This window comes from Anoplopoma fimbria, chromosome 5 (genome assembly GCF_027596085.1).
Source record: "Anoplopoma fimbria isolate UVic2021 breed Golden Eagle Sablefish chromosome 5, Afim_UVic_2022, whole genome shotgun sequence".
In the NCBI taxonomy this organism is placed as follows: domain Eukaryota; kingdom Metazoa; phylum Chordata; class Actinopteri; order Perciformes; family Anoplopomatidae; genus Anoplopoma; species Anoplopoma fimbria.
This window is the reverse complement of record NC_072453.1, coordinates 289,532-311,391: the sequence shown is the minus strand read 5'-3', so window position 1 is coordinate 311,391 and position 21,860 is coordinate 289,532. Positions and strand designations below refer to the sequence as shown.

The 21,860-nt window shown below is 40.5% G+C and overlaps 1 protein-coding gene across 1 annotated transcript in view; it reads right to left on the bottom strand.

Moving 5' to 3' along the window:
- Positions 1 to 21,860, bottom strand: part of ca10a (carbonic anhydrase Xa) — a 204,910-nt gene that overhangs the window by 168,297 nt on the left and 14,753 nt on the right. Inside the window, exon 3 of the mRNA XM_054599350.1 lies at positions 12,653 to 12,727. Within this exon, the coding sequence (XP_054455325.1) occupies positions 12,653 to 12,727 (75 nt within the window). The remainder of the gene's footprint in view (positions 1 to 12,652; positions 12,728 to 21,860) is intronic.

Sequence of the window (21,860 nt, the reverse complement as noted above, 5' to 3'; positions counted from 1 at the left end):
CTTTTTCTATTTCGTCCCTCACCATCTCCCTCATTTTGCTCTCATCATTTCCTCTCCCCTCCCACTCATGTCTCCCCTCCATTTTTTTTTCTCCTCCTGCTTCATCCCTTCATCTGTCCCAATTCCACTTCACTCCCTTTTTTCCCCCCCGTTGTTTCCTTTCCTTGTCTCCTCTCCCTCTCCCTGCTGTCAGTCAGTGGAGGGTAAATACAGGTCCATCCTGTCTGAACCCCATCCATCACACTGCCACTTAATACCCACAGCTGTCACTGTGTGCGCACAAGAGTGTGTCTTTGTGCAGGTGTTTATGTGCGTGTGTTGATCTTGCTCAGCCAGATGGACTGTGTGTGTGTCTTTGTGGTGTGTATGTGTGTGTGTGTGTGTGTGTGTCTAGGATTTTCCATAAATCACATTAGAAATTGACAGGAGGTTACCCAAAAAATGTAAATACTGCCTTAACAGTATCCCCTCCTCTCTGCTGAAATTGTTGGAATTAAGACTATTCCACTGTATGTGAGTAAAGATCACATCTGGACAACAGAGAATGGAAAGGGTGGGTTCAAAGCTCCTGAATACAAATCAATGGTTAGAATTCTAAAAGTATCTATAAATAGCTAAAAGCATAAATGTATTCTTTGATATCAGAAAAATGATATATATCTCCGCCAGGAGGTTAATGTGATCGTTTCCGCCCGAGTGAATGAGTGTGTGAGTGTCTGTGTCTGTCCACTTGGTTAGATAATTCCTTGCTATGACATTTCACACATCATTTAAATTCTTGTATTTCTGACATGGTTAACATGATCATTCTTATCACTGCAGTAAATTGGTTTGGTTTGTAAATTATTTTAAATCTCTATAATAAGGTTTTAGTAAAATAACAAGAAAGATTTTGGGGGATTTATCTCATTTATTGTTATTTAAATGAAACCTTTGCTCCTCTTCGTGTAAAACCAATGACTGTTAATATATATTTCAAATATATACTTTAATATAAATCCTCCATATCTTTAGATTTTTCTTTTCTTTATCGATCGTTATTTGATGATGTTTATATTGAATTCTATGAAACAGTATGTATGGATTCTGTACAAGTGTGTATTGTCTACAATGGTTATTTTACCATAGAAATAGGCTGTGTTGGTTGTGCGTATAGGTTTGCTGAGCAGCCCCGGAGCTCCTCCAGGCTTCTCTGACAGTGAGCAGGGTTGTTGTGCCACAGACTTCTTTTGAGTGTGAACATTCTGAATGTGAACTCCGTCATATGCGAATTCGGTTTGACAGAAAAGCAACAACACACAGAGACACCGGGACATGGGTTCAAGAGGAGGGAGCTTTTGTTCTGAGAGCAGAAACACGCCTATCGTGCACTGGAGGGCCCGGAACATGCAGGTGGTGGACAAGTACAACAGCAGACTGAGTGGATATAATAATCCCCCCAAAGGGTTTTTGGAAGCTTAAAATAAAAGTATTTTCTCTTTTCCTGTATTCATACTCCCTTTCCTTCTCTCCTCCCCTCTCCTGTAATCCTTTCCTCGTATCCTCTTAACGACTCTCTCCTTTCCATCATCTCCCCCTTTCTGGTCCTCTCCTCTTTTTCACTAGTCTGATATTATTATGTTGTCATCATGTCAGCATTATTATTATAATAACTATATTATCATTTAGTATTTTTTTGGGGAACGTTGATCTTCCCATGTCTTTGACATTATACTAGTTTTATGTATGTTTATACTAGTTACATTCATGGAGAGCAAGGTAGTTCTCCAATCTACCCGGCTTCGGCAGTATGTGTCCTTATTTACATTCGGTGTGGACTGGATGTTGTAATGTAATGTAATGTATATTTACATTCATATATATGTATATTTACATTCATGTATATATATATTAAATATATAGAACTATAGATATAATTTTGATGTATAAATATAATAATATAATATATATAAAATCAAGCTTCACCATTAAAACATTTAAAACTGATTTTGGTACGTACATACTGAAAACATACTGTAATCTGACACTACAAACAACCCCCTATTAGCATTAAATCTCACTGCAGTGCAGACCTAGAGCAGAGCTGAGCTACTGCAGGTGGTTTTCAAAGTAAACTCTGGCCTTAGAAAAAGATGGATCTTTTCTTTTTTTCTTCCTTTTCACATTTTTTAATTGCGCTGAGCCAAACTGATCTTAAGTGTATCCATTTCCTTTGTGGACACCTCAACAGTGAACTACAAAGAAGAAGAAAACAGACCTGCCCCCTTCCAAGCCACACTTCTTTGTAATATTGGATATCCATTTTGTTCCCATAAACCTGCTGGTGGGTAAATGGTGCGTGCCCCCCCCTCCCTGCGACCCGACTGGTGATGTCTGTGCCTTTAATTGGTTTTCGATCAGCGATGTCACTTGAAGAAGAGCTCGCTACCCGCCAGACGTTTACAAAGTACCTGCCAATTAGCCTCTTCCATTGATTCAGAGAGGGGCTGAGCTGGAGTATCTAGTATTTAGTCAGGGGACTTTTTCGCTACATGGCCTTTTGAATTTTAAAATTAGGAGCTAAAATTGTATAATTGGTGCTTGGTTCTTGTCTCGGTGGAATGTTGAGTTTAAAAAAAACAAAGAAAAAAGTTGAATCAGCTCACGAGCCTGCTTGTTTGATTGCTGCGAGTGAAAGCATCTGTCAAACAAGAGCGTGAGGAGGGGAAAACACGGGATTAAATGTGATTCTGGTGATGAGAAGCTGTGACTAAGATGCTCTGACGGGGTTTGGAAACGGGAGATGTACGATAAGGTCTGATGATTAGATCAGATGCTAAAGCGTTTGTGATCGAGGGGCTGTCCTCAGCGTCAACAGCGAAGAGCACAACAATAATCCTAACTAGAGCACTGCAACACATTACTCAACACTTGTGCAAACAGGTTGTTTATCCCGTTTAAAATCAGAGGAATGGCTGACATGTTTTGTTTTTTTTCTTGGTAAATGCACGGTTCTTATTCCAAGTAGGAATCAACAAACTCTCTTAAATGGAAATAACCTGTCAGAAATTGCTCGTTCAAAATGACGAATGCCATCTATTTGGGAGCGTGTGCAGGGTTTGTGAGGGTTTTATCACTTGCAAATCAACCCCCGAGGTAGCTAACAAGTGGGCCATATCCCTCCCTTCTCATCTCTGCAGAGCTGCACGTGCTGCAGCGGCGCCGGTTCAAATCCAACCTTCAGGCCTTTTTGGTCAACCCCTCTAGCTCTCTCTCTCTCTCTCTCTCCCCTTTCCGGTTTATCAATCAAATAAAGACAAAATGGCCAAAAAGTTATCTTTGAAATAAAATAAAAGTAAATATTAATAAGCTCTTAGACTGTGCCATATCAAAGTTGAACTGTGACGTACACCAGTCATTAAGCTGGATAGAGTATACCAACATATCCTCATCAAACCTATGATATCTTATATATAGTTAGTTATACATGACAATAGAAACCTGTGCAATACATTGCACATTGCACTGTGCAATAATGGTTAAAAAAGTTAAAAGTAGTTGAAATAGTTGTTGTTTTTTCTCTGTCTGTAAATATAGTATTTCAGTTATTGTTGTTTTTTCTACTGTTTTTTTTTATTGCTTATTTATAATACTTGTTTTATTTTATTTTTCATTTTTTATTTTATTTATTTTTTATCTTATTTTTTATTTTTATTTTTAGCTTGTCTTCTTCTGCTATGTCTCTTGTGTGCACTTTACTCTGCGCTGTTGTAAGTCTGCAAATTTCCCCGCTGCGGGACTAATAAAGGATTATCTTATCTTATCTTATCTTAATCATTATTTATTTATTATTATTATTATTTCTTGCGTTTTCCTCCAAAGTCTAGCAGCACAAATTATCTGTTCACCTGGAAAAGCCCCTGTGGTGGCACAGGGGTTAAGAGAAGGTCCTGGTTTCAGTTTGAACAACCTTTAAAGTGGGGTTACTTAAGTATGGAATATACGTGACAAATAAGTCAACTTGGACTTGATTTCAGCGGTCACCTGGGTCTAAGTCAACGGTTCTCCTCCCTACAGCGGAGCAGCCAGAGTATACATTCCACTTTAAATGTTGTTAATTCAACACAATATGAACACAGAATGTACATTTTGCAATTAAAATGTATTCCATTTACAGTACTAACATTGTGTTGGGGTGGAGGCAGATACAGGATCCGGTGGGAGCATTAAACCGATACCCCAATCTGCATAGACAGAACTCATTGTATCAACATTGGATTATTTGTTGAGAAACAAATTCTAATCACTTTGAATTATGTTATTTGCTTGAAATTAGCCTAATTATTGGATGTTTAATAGTGACTAACAGAATTACGAGCGCCACTCATCCTGATCATTTCTGCACGTACAGAACGAGTTGGCAGTTAAACATTTCAATCCTAAATCAACAACAACAAAGTCGTGTTGGATAATAGACCACTCAGACAAATCGGATCAGATGGAGGGCTGTGGCTGTAATGACTGTGTGCGTTTGAAAGACAGAGCAATTCCACTGTTACACCATTAGCTCCATAAAAGCTTTCTTGTGTGAGTTTCTCTCTGAGCACTCTCACTCTCATCACATGCCCTGTCTGTAGGCTTTCACCACTCTCCATCCTCCTCCCCCCTCATCCTCCTGTCTTAAACCTTTGGGTTGGGACATCTCAGCATCTCATCTACCCAACAAAAAAAAGAAGGGCAAACATACCTGCACTCTAAATTCTGTTGGCCCATGGGGGCCTCATGTGGAAAGAAGGAACTTGTTCTAACACCCGATTGGTCAAATACCTAGGCTTGGTCAGTTTCCCTCTGCGTATTATTCCGATGCACAGTGGCAACCTTTAGCGTCTTTCCGAGGAGCTTTCAACTAAGTCCAACGGAAACTCATCCAAGTCAGAGCACGGTCAGAGCAACTGACTTAATACAAAGAGAGAGGTTGGGTCAAACAAACACAGACTTTCACACAGGAGACCGCTGTTCATGTCGTGTGTGAAAACAAATCAACAACGTATTTTACATTTCTTTTTATAACAGAACTTATGCACTTTACTGACGCCATATTTGTAAGTTACGGAACAAGCATACTTATTTTACGTAACAAACTCATTTATTTTAACCAAAATCATAATATTTTTCCAAAAACTAATCAAGCAGTTTTGTTGCCTTAACCTGACCAAGTAAATCTAAACATAAGGTAAACAAAAGTTTATTTTTAAGAGACACCGTATGCATGTCACAAGGGGAAATTGTACATTTCCTGTAAACACGCAAGTCTATTTTGAAAAGGCACTATGAATGTGGGCCACAGACCAAGCATCTGTGTTTTTAGGAGTTTGGACAATACCACTAATTACAGTGAGTCATGTCATATCAAGGGTTTAACAACTTGGCAGGAACAATCTTGACTCAAGGCCTTCTTACTCTTTTATTCCAGAGCCTTTGACCATATCAAACAGTCTCAATAGTGTAAAACATGGACAAAAAGGTTCTAAAAGTGTTAAGAATAATGAAAAGTTTGAGAGTGCCAAGACAGCTAAGTGGACTCCTTCTGCTGATGAAGAAATGGTGGTAGGGGTCAAAAGCTCTGGAACAAGAAATGTATTGGACCCTAGTTCAATTGTTTTATGAACTGATGTTGCTGAATTTTATGGACTAAATCCAATATTTTTCCAGACTCACCATATATAAATGTAGCCATGCCAACAATATAAATAACAGGAAAAAATGATTCAGTGATTCCTCGCCTCGCCATTCCTTTCATTCCTGGAAGTTTGAAACGGCATTTAGATACCAAGTGAAATAACTTTTTAAAAAAACACTTATTTTCTATTGTAATTATGGTCATCACTGTTAGGCAGCAATAGCCAGTCCATGTATTAACATTCTGTAAATGATTCTCTATAAATGAGTATGATAACTTTGGCAGAGTCCCCATTCCCATGCTGGAGATAAGCAATCCAACAGAACTGTCTGTAAAGTTGATCTGATCGATATCAGCCTCACAGTTTGCCGTTTACTCTCCTCCAGTCGTGTCAGAGCTGCATTAAGTTACTGCTAATGAAAACTGTGTGCTACTTCAAATTAAAAGCATTCAACAAGAGACTAATGGGGCCGGCTTTTATTTGATTATTTTATTAGGCTTTTATTAGTTTTCAGAAAACCCATTGTATAAGTCTCCAAGGTTATTGCCGACAACAACCATTCATTAAAAAACGTTTATCAAAAAAATGTTGATAAAGTATTGCAGAGGCTTTCAACTCAATGTATTTGAACAGTCCTGGCTACCACAGCCCCATAATCCAAATCAAGCAAATCAAAGGAAGCAGGGTAAAAGATACAAGATGTACCTCCAACATCCCAACTGTACACAGTGCCGTGCAGTGCATAGAGCAGACCTGGGCATTGTACGGCCCGCGGGATGATTCTGACCGGCCCGCGAAAGATTACATGATAATTAGAAAATAAAACATATTTTCTAATTATCTTATGGGTGGACTAAAACCGCATTGCTTTTATTTTGAAGCCCATTTATTCTCACAGTGCACGCAATCGTGCACGTCAACTGTGCACGTGAAATGCGTGTGATTGACAACCTGTCTTCCTTCCTTGTCACCCCTGAAACATGCGAACATGTCGGCTCATGCCAAAAAGAGGAAAGTGGTGCCGAAAGCAGAACTTTCAAACAAATATGGACTACTAATGTTTCTTTACTGAAGTCCAGGGTGAACCTGTGTGTTTGGTTTGTGGGGAGCATGTCGCCGTGTTTAAAGAGTACAATTTTCTTTTTTTTTTTTTTTTTTTTTTTTTTTGCACAGTTCTGAAAACATTAAATGTTTAATATAGGCATGTAAAGTCAAAAAGGCTACAAAACTGGGACACTTTTCTTTACACAGTTACACAGTTCAGTGACATGTCTTGTTTATTTTGGCTACAAAGATGATGTGATGTCTTTAGAAAGCTAAGAAAATCCTTGTTTCAATAGTATATGAAACTCAAAATGCCCTTTGTTATTAATGTGACTGAAAATGAGTCAAATGTTTCACATTTTGTTTATCATTTTGGAAATTCTATTTGAATAAATGATATTTTTGAAAGCTAACCTCACCTTTTAATTGCCAGATAATAACATACACTCTTACCAGCGGTCAAAACAATGCCATTTACTGCTTTTTATATAGAAATAAAATGTATATTATGCATAATTGAGTTCGGCATTTTGGCCCGGCCCTCCAAAATATTTTCAGTTGCTCATTTGGCCCCCTGGGAAAAATAATTGCCCACCCCTGGCATAGAGGAATGAGATTCAGTTTGCCCTGGTCCAAACAAAAAAGAAACGAATGTTGCAGCATTCAAACTAAACATAATGTACAGAGGTACAAACAAGGCACGAACATGTAAGTAATACGCGGGAAAACCGTACAAAACGTAAAAGAAAGCATGAGTATAAAAGAGTGAAGCATATGAAGGGTATTAAAATGGTATTACCCAGCTGCTGCCCTTTCTCCCCCCTCCCCCCTTTACATTTACAGGATCAACAGCCCTCCCCTCATCTAAATACAGTCAGACACACTCCTCCCATGCTACACATCACGACCGCACACAGCCGGAGGCACTCGCCGATAGTCGATTAGCCTACCTCGTGAGCCCATGTTGATCTGCCGTGGAGGCTATCTTAGTTAGTACCGCTGCATATGGAAGTTTTTTGCAGCCAAATGAGAAAGGTGAACCTAAAGACGTCAACCAGCCGATCACACTGAGACAGTTCCCAATTTTTTATTTTTTTATTTTTTTATTATTAAAAAAATTATCGCTTTTTATCGGCAACTTGAGACAGTAGTTCTCAGTCTTTAAGTAGTTCTCAGTCTTTAAAGTGCAGCTCGGCTTTACTGATTTAGTTGCCAAACACACGTCTTTCCGATGATCTCTGAAAATCACGGAGAGCTAATGAAAGACGTGGTTTTGTTTTTGTACCAACTCAAAGAGCTGACATCACAACTCGTATTTAGTCATACAAATTAGAGATGAAAGAATTAAAATTCTCTGCTCAATATTGAAAGAAGATTCAGCCTGCATCAAAAGTTTTCCTTTGATGATCTCCTTTCAATCCAACTTTTTTTATGTTGTGTGTAAAGCGTCCCGCTATATTTAAAGAAATTAAATTCCGGTGAGTAAAGCAGCATTTGTAGCGATCAAGCAGGGACATTTTTGAAAGGATTTCCGCAGCTCCTCTCAACAGCCTGAGAATAAGAACTTAAAGGTGCTAGATTTGAAATTCAGAAGTCTTAATGTTATGACAAACAACTATTTGTTATGTAAAGACATCACTGTCCCATTTTCTTAATTCTTTGCAATGACGTTTGGCCTCTATCCTTCGGTGCTGCACGTTTGGTGTTTCTCTTTTTTCTCTGGTCGCAAAATTTCTATAAATAGTCCAATCATAGTGGAGGAGGGGCGGGACAAAACCACCTTCCCATCCTCCATGTAACCTCTTTAGAAGTTTCTAGAATGTTGCTAATTCCCATCCCCCCCAGAGCAACAAGCCTTTTCTTTTTACTGCCACCATTTTTTTCATCCGTGGATATTCCGTATCATAGCAACGAAAGCGTCTCATCTGTAAAAAAAAAAAAACAACACAAAAACAAACGCTGCCTCCTCCAAAATGAAGAGCCCTCCCAGCTGGGCCTTTTTTCGGAAGAGCACCTGACATTTTCCGGGGGGAAAAAAAACGCTTTAGTGGACATGGGCCACGCCGCTGCTTTGAGAGCTGCTTCGTTTTGATATATCTGCAAAATGTTGCTGAAATAAATGCAGAATGACTGGAAAGGGATCAGGCTTCATATGACTCACACTGATCATTCTGGATCAGTCCCGATCCTGATCCTGTGAATCCACTGAGGGACTGTGGAGTCTAAAAGTTACACACATGAAAAGCACTTGCTTTTAAAAAGGCTGCAAGCAGGTTTAAGTCCTTTATATATGATAACAATTTAGCGTTTTTTTGCAGAATCTGGGTTTAATATTAGTCTTGTATTATATTTTATGATGCAATTAAGTCCTAATGGCCTGCTTATGTCATGAAATACAGACTGACCTGTCTATGCGAACAATTCACACGCTCAAAAACAATACTCTGAATAACTCTAAAGCCTTACAATGACAGCTTATTAGCCGGCTTAATTGGAGGCTCTGCTTTTCCTTTCTATTTTCAGTCCCGTGACATTACGATAGGCTCACATGGACTTTAGCAAACGCAGCAGGCGCCCAAGTTGTGAGTTGCACTGCACTGTTTTAATTAAAGTTCAGTTGAATCATAAAAGCGCACACCAGACACAAACTAACGAGCGCATAAATGAAGTAAATCACACGTGTCCCGCGCGCCTCCATTAATTAACGGTGAAATGACAGACCCAGGACTAGAATGAAACTGACTCAGCCGGACGTGTGGAAAGAAGCACGACTGATGACGCTGCGGAGGAGGAGGAGGAGGAGGCGAAAAGGCAGCACTTAAGGGTCATATCTGACCTTTTACACAATTTAAAGCCAATTGAGAGAGCTCAGGAAGGATAAGCAATATTCCAAAAGGTCAGCCTGCAGTGACACGGGCCTGAGAATGTGATTGCATTTGCTTTGCTTTTCCTTGGAGAGTGTGAATGTCTTAAGATGCAGTTTTTGACCTCAGCATGAATCGTTTCCCAGGAAGAGAAATAGGCCATTAACAGGTGGAAAGAAGTGGAGATGCATCACCCGTGCATCTGCGCAATATGCAGCCCATGATTACCGAAAAAATATATACTGATATCAGCACAAGAATGCAATTAAACAAGAATGCAATTAAACACAAAAGGCAATTCAGGGAAAATATAAAACGAATAAACGATTATTAGACTAAAATATTGAAATATGTTTAATATGATATTAATAGGCTATAATATTGAAATATTACCGTTTTTAGATGACATGTTTGTAGTCGAAGCTGTGATATGCAAACTGTTGTTTGCAAATTTTACAGACTTTTTTCCCCATCTATTTTGGAAAAATTCTGCCACACTGCCGATGTCTTTGACATGGATGGTAGAGGAGGAGGACTCAAATGAAACTTAAATGAAACGCTCAAAATAAAAATAAATATTCAGCAATTAAACCACCGGACGTTGAATAACATGGACCTTCTTCAATCTAGTCTCTAGTGGGTTGGGATGGTTAATCCAAAATAGTGAAAACAAGGGGGTGTTCTCTGAAGACAGGCTGTTTTCTGTGAAACAGGGCTCTGAAAACACCCCCATTAGCACTTGGTACTTTCCTCCTGATGACGACTTTATGAAATTAACACGGCAAAAAATCGACCAATCAGAATTTTGGTCGACCCAGAACGTATCGACCAATAAGTCGACCAGTCGACTAGGACTTTACAGCCCTACTTGTCGCGGTGTAGTGGCTGCTCTAAGGGAGTACAATATTACTCTGAATGACCAATGCTTATGAGCATATGACTGAAACTCCTGTGAACAAGCTGAAATCTTGTATCGCCAGTCGCTGTCAGAGCACACAGAGTGCTATCAGACTTACACTCTGCTAAATTGGGCATTATTTGCACTGGTAAAAGACAATTTCTTCTTTCCTCTTTTTTCGTCCCAGCTATCGAAAGCCTGCCGGCTGCAGAGCGAGGTGTTTTGGGGGGTTTGGGAATGCTCCGCCCGGCCACTGGAGTATCATGAAGGGTGTTGTGACGGCTCCAGCTGTTGTGCGGCGGGTTAGTAAAAGCGAGTGCGAGGGGAGATGGCTGATCTGTAAACGGGGAGCGACAAACCCGCCGAGCGGTTTGGTGCCGGAGGGAATAGGACAAACACAACAGCCGCTTCTTTATGAATGCCTGGGCATTCTGGGAAAGCCTTGTGTGCTTTGTGAAACAGACACAAAAACAAACACAATACCTCACTGTGTTACAGCACATATGTGCTTTTATATCCCTCAGGGCCTTTTGTGGAACTCAGCCTTCACTGCCAACTTTAACCTTCAGACTTGAGTTTAAATTGTAGGATTCACTTAGAAGAAATTCATGTCAAAACCAGCCCTGATTTAGATGGCATAACCCGGCGGAAAGTCCGTCTCCACAAAGACTGGGACTGTATTGTAAGTCATCAGCAAAAATGTGTTCTTGTAGTGCGAGTCTTGGAGTAGATGAGAATGACCCACACAGCTGCGTGCACTTACGAGAATTAACCGGAATTCCGTTCATTGTTTTTTTTTAAAACCTCCATGACCTCTGACGCCTTTGCAAATTCCTCCTTCTGTTTTGTTTTCTTATTTTTTCCTCGTTACAGAATTTAACCTCGAGAACTATTGCCTCGGATATCAGACGGACGCTAGTGTAAAAATGCTAACAACCCTGAAATGACTCCACTAATGTGAGGTGCATTATTCACTTCACATTAGTGGGTGGAAAAGGCACGATTAAATTTCTTTTTCTTTTCTTGTTTTTTTCTTGAACTTTTGTTAACGTTTTTGCGCTACTTTTGATAAAAAACTGGCAACAGCAGTATGTTACCAGTTTTAATTGGGACTCCATCCTCTGATATTCGTTGCAACATTTCAGATTTTTCTCTCATGTCCTGGAGTGTAGAGTGACATTTCCCTTGAGAACTCAGAGACGCACAATTTAACTTCTCCTTTATTCTCTGTAGTGGAATCGACAACCGAGCGCTAATATGTGTGCCAATATGTTTCACATAGTTCATTGAAAGGGATGGTTTTCAAAGAGAGATTTTGTGGCTTCTCCATTTGGGGCAACCTCTGGTTCTGTCGAGTAAAGCCAATGCGGAAGTGTCTTAAAACTTGCATAATCTCTACTGACCAGCAGGGGGCGACTCCTCTGGTTGCAAAAACAAGTCCAACTGAATGGAAGTCTATAGGAAAATGACCCTACAGGTCGCTGCCACAGCCAGAGCGGTATACGGCGTCTCTACGTCAATCCTCCTTATTCCAAATATGGTAACAGCCATAATCAAAGATGGCAACGGCAAAATGCCAAACTCAAGACTTCAAAACGGCAGTACACAAACCATTGAGTGACATCAAAAATAACTACATCCACTACACAGGTGAAAGCAGGGTTCCAAATGAATGCTGTTAATGTCACCTTGCATAACATTTGTGGGAATATGGGAATCTACAAAACTCCTAACTTTTACCTCCCGCCACTCTTAAAGTTAACCTTGATTTCTACCTTGAATTTTCCATAACTGTTCTACCCGCGTGCCCACATTTGGTCCTCATAGGCATAGACGCCTCCTCACATAGAAACACTCCTGCAGACAGCCACCTGCGGGTTTATCAAAAAAGCACCTCGGCTCAGCAGAAAGACACAATCTCTGGGAAAATAAATTGGCCTGACGCGCAGATGCACGACAAGATTGGAAAAAAAAGGTGGTGAAGGAACGGCGAGCTGCCGTCAATCAATTATGAATAAGATCGACGTCTGTGCGGGAAGGGCGAAGGGGACTTTGTCAGAATGAGAAAACAATGCCAATGGCAAGGTGGCTCAGGTGACATCTTAAATATGTAATAAGCTAGCACTTCGGGATCGAGCACGCGGTGTGGTTATGGGTGTATGCTGCGTGCTGTTTTCAAAGCTTACCTGGGACGAAGCTCCCCTGCACCACCTCCTTGTACGCCCACCATCCTTCGTGAATTTTCGGCTGATTCGGCTGCGCTGTGAGGTCGGGGAGAAGAAACACAGGAACAAGGGATATCAAATCACTTAGATCAGAACATTCAGTGGAGAAAACAAAAAGGAACGCAGGCGCTGCTGAGGGTTGATTATTTTACCGCCCTCGCTAACCTTCCCGGCGAGAGACCTCGGGCAAATAAGGCTCTTCGGAGACGGCCTTGGAGCAAACAAGGCCTCCAATTGGAACTCAACCTCTCGCCCCACACACACACCACACACACACACACACACACACACACAAGCACATTCTCCCCCATTATTGGGTGAGTTCCTAGGCATTTGTATAAATGCACGCTGTCATGTTGTGAGAGCTGCAGAAGGAAGCCCCAGATCAGAGCAAAGGTGCTACAGTATAATTGAGGTGACGAAGTGAGAAAGTCTGTGTTCAGGGAAAGAGTTGTGACGGAAAATTACCCCGACAAGGGATATTGCTTCTTTTTTTTTTTTTTTTTTTTTTTTTTTTTTTTTTTTTTTTTTTTTTACACCTCAACTTTTTCCTTTCCCCTGTTCATTTCGCCGAACGAGCAGAGCGGGGCTTAATGGAGGGGTGGAGGAGGGTTCGACCCTGCTCGCTTGTCTTTAATGGAAGTCAAGGCCGACCTCTAGCAAAACACCTCCTCCCCTCTCCTATCCCCTCCAAACAGCCCTGCCGCAGTAACACTACAGAACAGGGTTCAATTTCAGAAGGGGGTGGGTCAGAAAAAAGACAATCTCCGCTGCCACCATGTAGCAGTCGGCCCCCGCTGAGAAAAAAAAAATGCTTCCTCTTTTTCAACTTGTTTTTCAAAATGATAAGTTCTCTCTCTCCCTTTTGATGGTAAAAGAACTCGAAGTAAACGCCACCTTATGACTGGAGTGCGTCGAAATCGGTGCATTGGCCAACCAAGCAGCAGCAGCAGCAGTGAGTGGGACTCTCTGAACCATTAGAGACAGGCTGGCCCACTGCCCAGTACTGAACCCAGTTTCCACTTCAAATAAAACACAAGAGTAACGAAGTCAGACGTCACTGGCACTGTAAATGTGGAGGGTTCAACCGGTGCAGCTGCAAGGGGCCCAGAAGCTGTCAGGGGCCCGTGTATAGGAAGCTTTATGTAGGTGGGGCCCTCCCGCACAGTGACAGTTTCACGCAGTCTACTTGAGCAGTGTTGTTAATGACTGTGCCGAGTGCAAGGCCCGTAAGATGAACTTCTAATGGGTCAGTAGCGTGTAATTGTTACCTCTCGCCTCCACAGCTGTCTCGTGGCAGGATAAACTTAAAGAAGATATTCTAAATATAACCTGTAACTTTTTTAGTAATAACAACCTTTTGCATAACGGCCGGTAGTGGCTGCCATTGTTCTTTTTTTCACTGTGATTTCTTGGAACAAAGTAGCAGCAACCTAAGACCTAGAGATGTTTTCTTTGACCATCCCTGTACAGTTTCATTTACATAAAAAGCTATCCGTACTGCTGAATAGCAAATACACTGTGATGGTGGTGTACCACTTTGTCAAACCGCACAGCGTTTTCATCCTGTTTTATGAGATAAGACGAATAATGAGTTGTCGGAGAGAACAGTAGAACACAGTGTTATTTGTGTGTGTGTGTGTGTGTGTGTGTGTGTGTGTGTGTGTGTGTGTGTGTGTGTGTGTGTGTGTGTGTGTGTGTGTGTGTGTGTGTGTGTGTGTGTAAGACAGAGCCCTTGGGATTGTAGCTGCTGTAAGTAATAATATAAAGGAGATTCCAGGCCTGTGGACATGATCCTCTTACAAGCTACTGACAAATATACAGATCTCTCTTTACTCTTTGCTGCACGTTCACTGCACTAGAGCCTCAGATAACACAGCTGCCGTCCCTGCTAAAGGAAAAAAAAAAGAATAAAGCACCCTTTTTAGATTGATAAGCCCACTCTCCCTGTTATTTCAGTCTAATTAGACCGAACGTGAAACAGTTTTATCACCGTCGGCTTCAGACAAATTGCTGCAGAGATACTACAGTGAGGAATTCTGCAAAGGTAAATTGAACCTTTTGTGATCCCTGTGGGAAAACGGAGCGGTTGCCGGGAACAGCAGCACTAATTACGACAAAACGACGTTGACGAATGCGAAAATATATTATGGAATTATTTGTTTATGGAGGATGTGGCAAATAGGAGAAAGAGAATGAATGCAATTTACAGTGTGACCGATGGAAAAGCAGATAATGTACGACTAAAGGTATGGAGTCCACAACGTCCCACTAATAAATAATGGATATCAGTGAATAATTTAAATATATTTTTAAAAGGTTATTAAGAATGCATTAATTACAATAGTATATCAACGTTGCATATGATCATTTTAAACATGTAAAATATATATTTAATTGAATTAATTCGACCGGTATTTTTTTCACACCACTATTATAAATTTCCTTATTCTGTCTTCATATCACGATTGAGTAATATCATTGTAAAATGAAATCACAAAAAAAAATGAAGGGCTATGAAGAATGTATTAGTTATATGAGTATATCAATGTTGCAAATGATCATTTCAAACAATTAAAATAAATGTAATTTAACTAATTGGACTTCTTTCCTTTTTTTTTTAAACCACTGTTATTAATTTCCTTAATCTGTCTTTAAATCGAGTAACGCCATTATAAAATGGAATCACAAAAGGCTATCACGAATGTATCAATTATATTAGTACAATGTTGCAAATGATCATTTAAAATGTCTAAAAATACATTATACAATTAGGTAGATCAATAAATGATCAAAATCACTTATTCATATCTTTAATCTGTCTTTAATCATGAATGAGCATTCTCTTTTGTAATGGGATTACTCATCCATGATTCATGCTTACAAATATTACTTTGTGTCACTTATTAATATGCATCTCTTGTGTTTATGTATATTCCATCTCACAACATGGCAACATGGATTCATTCTAAGATGCAGTAGGAAATGTGTTACCTAGAGATCGGTTGTTTTGCCTTTACATAAATGGAGGTCTTATACTGCAATTAATATGTAAGTATACTTTTATTTGTTCACTTCAAGATCAGTTTAATTCAACATGAATAGTCTGTGGTTATTGTGGTGGCTCACTCCTGACTCCATATATTCATCAGCAGCAGCCAATAGGTGAGACATAATCACTTCCTGTGGCTCATCAGACGAGAGAGAGAGAGAGAGAGAGAGAGAGAGAGAGAGAGAGAGACAGAGACAGAGAGAGAGGAACACAAGCAGCATGACAAGCACCGTCCCATTTCTCACAATGTCTGGCTGTGGCCCCAAAAACACACTTCCTGACATCAGCAGAAAGGAAATGCCTCCAATCTATAAAGGGAAATGCAGCCGAGACGCTGTGGGAGGAGGTGGGGGGGGGGGTTTGATGGATCGCCATTTTTACATTTTATTGGGTCCCGGAGCTGTTTAGAGAGTCAGCACAGGCACAGAGCAATAACGGCACATGACGTTTAAACTATCAATTAAGTAGTGTGTGCGTGAGGTAGAAGATGAGAGGATGCTGCTTATAAAGGAGAAGAAGTACTTTCAAATGTGTTTGTTTTAAATGCTTGTTAATATGACATTTCCCCTGGATATGGATAGTTAAAAGCCGATCTCAGCTGTCAGAGGCAGGGTTCACCCTGGAATCAGCCTATCACAGGGCTGACATATAGAGACAGACAACCATTCACGCTCACATCCACACTACGGGCAATTTAGAGTCTTCAATTAACCTAACCTGCATGTCTTTGGACTGTGGGAGGAAGCCGGAGAACCCGGAGAGAACCCACGCTGACACGGGGAGAACATGCAAACTCCACACAGAAGGTTGTCCGGCCCGGGAATTGAACCCATTAAAAAACAGACTCAAATGTTGTGACGCCAACAACGAGCCCCTTACAGACGAGTCACAGTGGGCTCACATGGAGGACACGGAGCACGAAACGGTCTTTAGCTCAACGATCAACAGCGAGAACGCAGTGTCACCGCTTACAGCTGCATGACTTCAGTAAAGACACGACAGTTCATGAACAGAATTCCGTGCTGCTGCATCCCCAGCACTTTCACTTTTCAACGGTTTGTTTCTTTTCGGTTGCTTTTTTTTGCCGGAAGCGTTCGTCACATGTGATGCGTAGGATCCATAGAAACATGTAAACTCTGAGGATTATGACAGCGTTTACAGCTTCTGGCTAAGATAAACGGTGTAGTTTTTGGCGATTGTTAAAAGAAAAACATGCTTTTCCATCCCGCTTCAAACGGTTGAGGGAACTTTTGTAATATTGCCAAAAAGAAAAATAGAATTAGATGCGTTTCCATCAACTGGTATGGAACGCTGTGGTTGGCTGTAATCCAACAGTAAACCAAGTAGAGGAGAAACCATCTATGAGATGAAAAAATGGAGGGAGGAATGTGTTTCGTTTGGGCAAGTTTTAATTTTACTTTCATGTAAGCTAATATTTGACATTCTTTATGCTTTCTGCAGTAACAAATATCTAATTATATATTCAGGGAAGAAGCCTACGGCAGAAAGAGCTGACTGTCATGTGAGTGAGATGATCTTATTTGGTGAAGGCATTTCAATAATCCATTTGGTGCATTGACTCGCTTTCCACAAATGCAAAAAACACCTTCACAGAGCGTAAAAAACTATTACTTCCATTTCCATAATGTGATACTTCAAAATTTGCACATAATACATTAATTTAAAAACAGCTATTGAGGCTTAATTGTGCATAAGCAAAATCTTTTTTTTATGATTTAACAACTCCAGGAGAAGAGAGTACACTTTTATATGAAGTGACGTATCCTGGCGACTATAATATAGATATAATATCTATAATATAGAATATATAGAAGATAAATAAGTGTCAGTATTGGAGAAAAATGAGTCCTTTATGATCCACAAATAAAAAAAGATTTAATACAAAAAGGCTATACGCATTTCCAACTTGAAGTTGATTGTATGAGTGACGTTTGCTTTTGGAAAGCTTCCTGTTCCGATGGAAAAGCTGGACGTCGGATGACACAACACGTCAGTTTCAGTCAAAGAGGATTTCATTGGTTTGGAGTGAAGGTATCCCACTGCTTTAATGCCACACTGAATACTGTCCCTGCTTTGTCATGCACTTGTACTCTTGAGAGCTTTGTTATGAACCCAGCACATGCATGGGCAAAATAAATAGGTTATTTTAAAATGATCATTTGTGTTCACAGGAAATGTAGAGCTCATTACACGCACACCGTGTATTTTCAAAATAATTTTCCGTGTTAAAAGGAAATTTTGAGTTTCAAGTATTCACATGCAAAAAGTGTATTTTCAAAATAATCTACCGTGTTCACAGGAAACATACAGTTTCCCCTCATTATGTGAATATAGTGTATTTTTCAAAATAATCTTCCGTGTTCACAGGAAATGTACGGTTTCCAATAGCAGCATGCATAGAGGATTTTCATAATAATCGTAGGTGCTCACAGGAAACATAAAGTTACGCATGTTACGAGCTTGGTGTGATTTCAAAATAATGTTCCGTGTTCACAGGAAACGTACAGTTCCCCATCCTTACATGTATGCAGTGTATTTGCAAAATAATCTTCCCACAGAGGTTGACTTTTGAATTTTTTTGTTTCAGAAAACAAAACTATATGGTTGGCACTTAAGATGAAACAGTGGTTTTGGTGTAAATATGTGTAGTATGCTTGTTTCATTAAATAAGTACAATTTTAATTAAGTTTGCAAGATACGTTACAAAAGTATGTTAAAATAAGTCAACGGTCTCACACGGGACACAAACAGCCGTCTCCTGGGTGAAAGTCCTGTGTTTTATAGACCCAACCTCCACCCTACATGGACTTTCTCACTCTTTATACCACGCAACTCGCTCTGAGCGTCTAATAATGACGTAGATGAGTTTACGTTGGAGTTAGTTGCTTCTCGTACGGGTGCAAAGGGTTCCCGTGGTGCGTCGGGTATCAGACATCCATGACATATTTCACTAGCTGAGAGTTTGAAGGGGTTGTTGTGTGTGTTGAGTTCTTCCCTGCAGGTCATGTAAAGTTATCCAATCAATAGCTTAAATGTAAGGCTGTTGAATTGCTCACAGAACAATAGTGCAGCAAGAAAGTCAATGAGACAAAAAAAATCAATCATCTCCATTCTAAACTTAAACACCCAAGTTTAAGCCGTTTTTTTTTTTTTTTTTTTTTTTTGTAAGCATCAGTTGGCTACTCTCTTCACGTCTGGACTCTAAATATAGCGGCTCACAGACGGTCCAGGCTCAGCAGATGACAATCTGCTCTTATCGTCAATTCTTTCCAAACTGCACATTTCTGGACCCGAGGCAAATGTGTACTTTATGTCTCTGTCTTGCCCGTCACAATGTCAGCGCTCACATAGACTTATATGGCTGTCTCCACTGTCAGCGGATTCTGACAGCTAACCCCAATTAAAATGGGGGGGAAAAAAGAGAATGATTGAAAACTTTTTATGACAGATGACGTCGCTGGATACGAGAAAAGTCTGGTAGTGAACTCATTTGCACTGGAAACTTGTAAAACGTGGGCTGAAGTTCCCAGTGTTACTTGGGTATCGTGCTTTAGTATGGTTTGAAGTGCTGATGTTTGGCATTAACATTTAAAAAAAAAGACATTTCTCCACACAGCATTAGAGGGAAACATTACACATTCTACTCCAACACGTTTATCTAGCAGCTATACGTCTAATATACTGTATAAATGTTTTATTACAGTTCCTCTTTGGTTTATTTCCCTCTGTCTCTTTGCCTGTCTTTCTTTACTTGCGTTAGATACACCAGTAATGTTCCATATATTGTATATAAAAAGTAGACGGATCTTCCTTTTAACCTTCCTTATTATCTTCATCCTTCTGTGTTTCCTACTGTCCTTCTTTATTCTTTTCCTTCCTAACATGATTCCTAACTTTTCCTTCCATCCTTTCTTCTTTCTTACCTTTGTCCTTTCTTGATTAAAGTCCCTTTCCGGTCAGGGAACTGAAGGGGTTACATCGCATTCTTCAAAGCCACAGGACTCCATTGACAACCACGGTCATTTTAAGTTGCCAAACATGGCAGTATTAATAAGCCCCTACTTCTAAATAATAAGACAGTCTGGTAAACCTACATCGCTGCTTTTTGCAAAACTGATGAGTGGACATTTCCATTTGAAAAAACAAAACATAATAAAAAGGACCAGTAATACAAAATTCAGCATGTACCACTGCGACAAACCCAGAACCACTTGAGACACCTTCCAATCATCTCCCCGTTCAAAACAACACCACAGCAGAGCCGTATGACGGATCTAGTTGGCCACAGCCTCTTACTGACCCGAATCCTATTTAGCACGGCGCCGGCCTATTTCACACTCATACTCGGGAGTTTGGCAGCCAACCCAGCCCAACCCCCGCCAACCTCCAAAATAGCCAAAGAAGAGAGCAACAGACCCTGTAAATAAACAGTTCATTTTCATATGATATCCAAAGTCTTCCATTAATATTCATTGAAGGGGCGCAGACGATCCCTGAAGCCCGACCATGCAGAAAGACAGGGTGGAGGGGGGGGCGGGGGGTTGTGACAGGGAGCGGGACAGGTACAGGGACAGAATCAGACGGAGAAAAAGAGGGGGAAAAAGAGAGATGACGGATTGGGAAAAGACACAGAGACGAAATTGAGAGCAGCAACATGCGTCCGTAAATGAAACTTGACCTTGCCAACAGCTGTGCTCACTGACTTATGAGACAATTATCCTTCACCTCCCTTTAATAGCCCCAGCTGTATGTAGGGGGGGGTTAGCCTCTGAAAGATCTGAGCCCTGAAGACAGAATCAAACCAAATTGGTTTACTATCTGAAAAATACAGTGTGCAATACGCTGCCCCAGTGCTACCGTGGGGGTGAAAAAGTGAATTTTAGCTTTAACCGTGGCTATCTCTCTAGCTAGCTTCCGCTTGATGTAGCTCTTTAAACTAATTCCCATTCTGGTTTCAACCCTCTTAACCCCAAAACCCGCCAGTGGGATTGAAAAGCATGTTTTTTATTCAAACAACCGCCAAAACCATGTTGTTTATCATAGGCAGAAGCCGTAAAAAAACATCATGATCACCAGATTTTCCATCCTTCAGATGGTCCTTGAACACATCATATGTGACAAACACTTCTGTCAGAAAAAGCAGCCATAGAAGCCAAAAATTGTTATAGCCCATCACAAACACTTTATTCTACATGTGTCATTTAAAATCACGCCCTGAATAAACCGTTTGAAGGAATCAGATACTATAAAAAACATTAAATTCGACACTCCTGTGAAGCCATGATTGACTCTTTGGAGACCAACAGTCATGTGACAAAAAACATTCTTTTTTGGAGGGGAGGGACAGGGAATATTTAGGGGGGAGATAACAGTAGATGAAACATAATTGTGGACTTCACCTACAAGCTGTGAACTTGAAGATTATTTTAATATGCAGCTCAACAGTGTGTGTGTCCAGTGGTTCTTATCATTCCCATGCTCTATTAAGTCTCAGGAGTTGTTGCAGCAATTTCCCCCCAAAATTGGTCTCACTATGTGAAATGGCAGCTACGGGAGCGAACGTTGTCACACATGAATACAACTGGAATGCCCCCAAAAACTGCTTAGTATCTGAGTGAAGTGACACGTCTGAAAGTGGCCAATCTGAATGTAGAAAAGTGAACAAAAATATTTCTCATCACAACAGATTCTTATCTAAAGAATGTGCATCTTTAAGGTCCTGGCATATGCTCATTTTCATGAGTGATGTACAAAAGGCATTGATGGTTCTGTCACGTTCAAATGATACCATCTGTGCGCTGACTGCAAAGGAAACCTGGAGAAACAGGGAGGACGTCGGTACTTTTTTTTTTATCCCACCTGAGGCTGCGGTTGAACTGCTTATTTTACTCCTCCCGCAGTGCGTCGTGGAGACGGTTCGGAAACTTATTTTGAAGATAACAGGGCTCTGAAAGTGGTATGTTCGGGGTTGTGTTTGCTTTGACTGACGGGTCTCTAAGAGAGGGCTCACATCATCTCTTCTCCTGAAGTCTGCTGGCTCCAAAACAAACACTGACGAGGCGGCAGCAGGTAAACCCAAATCCACTATATCTTTAG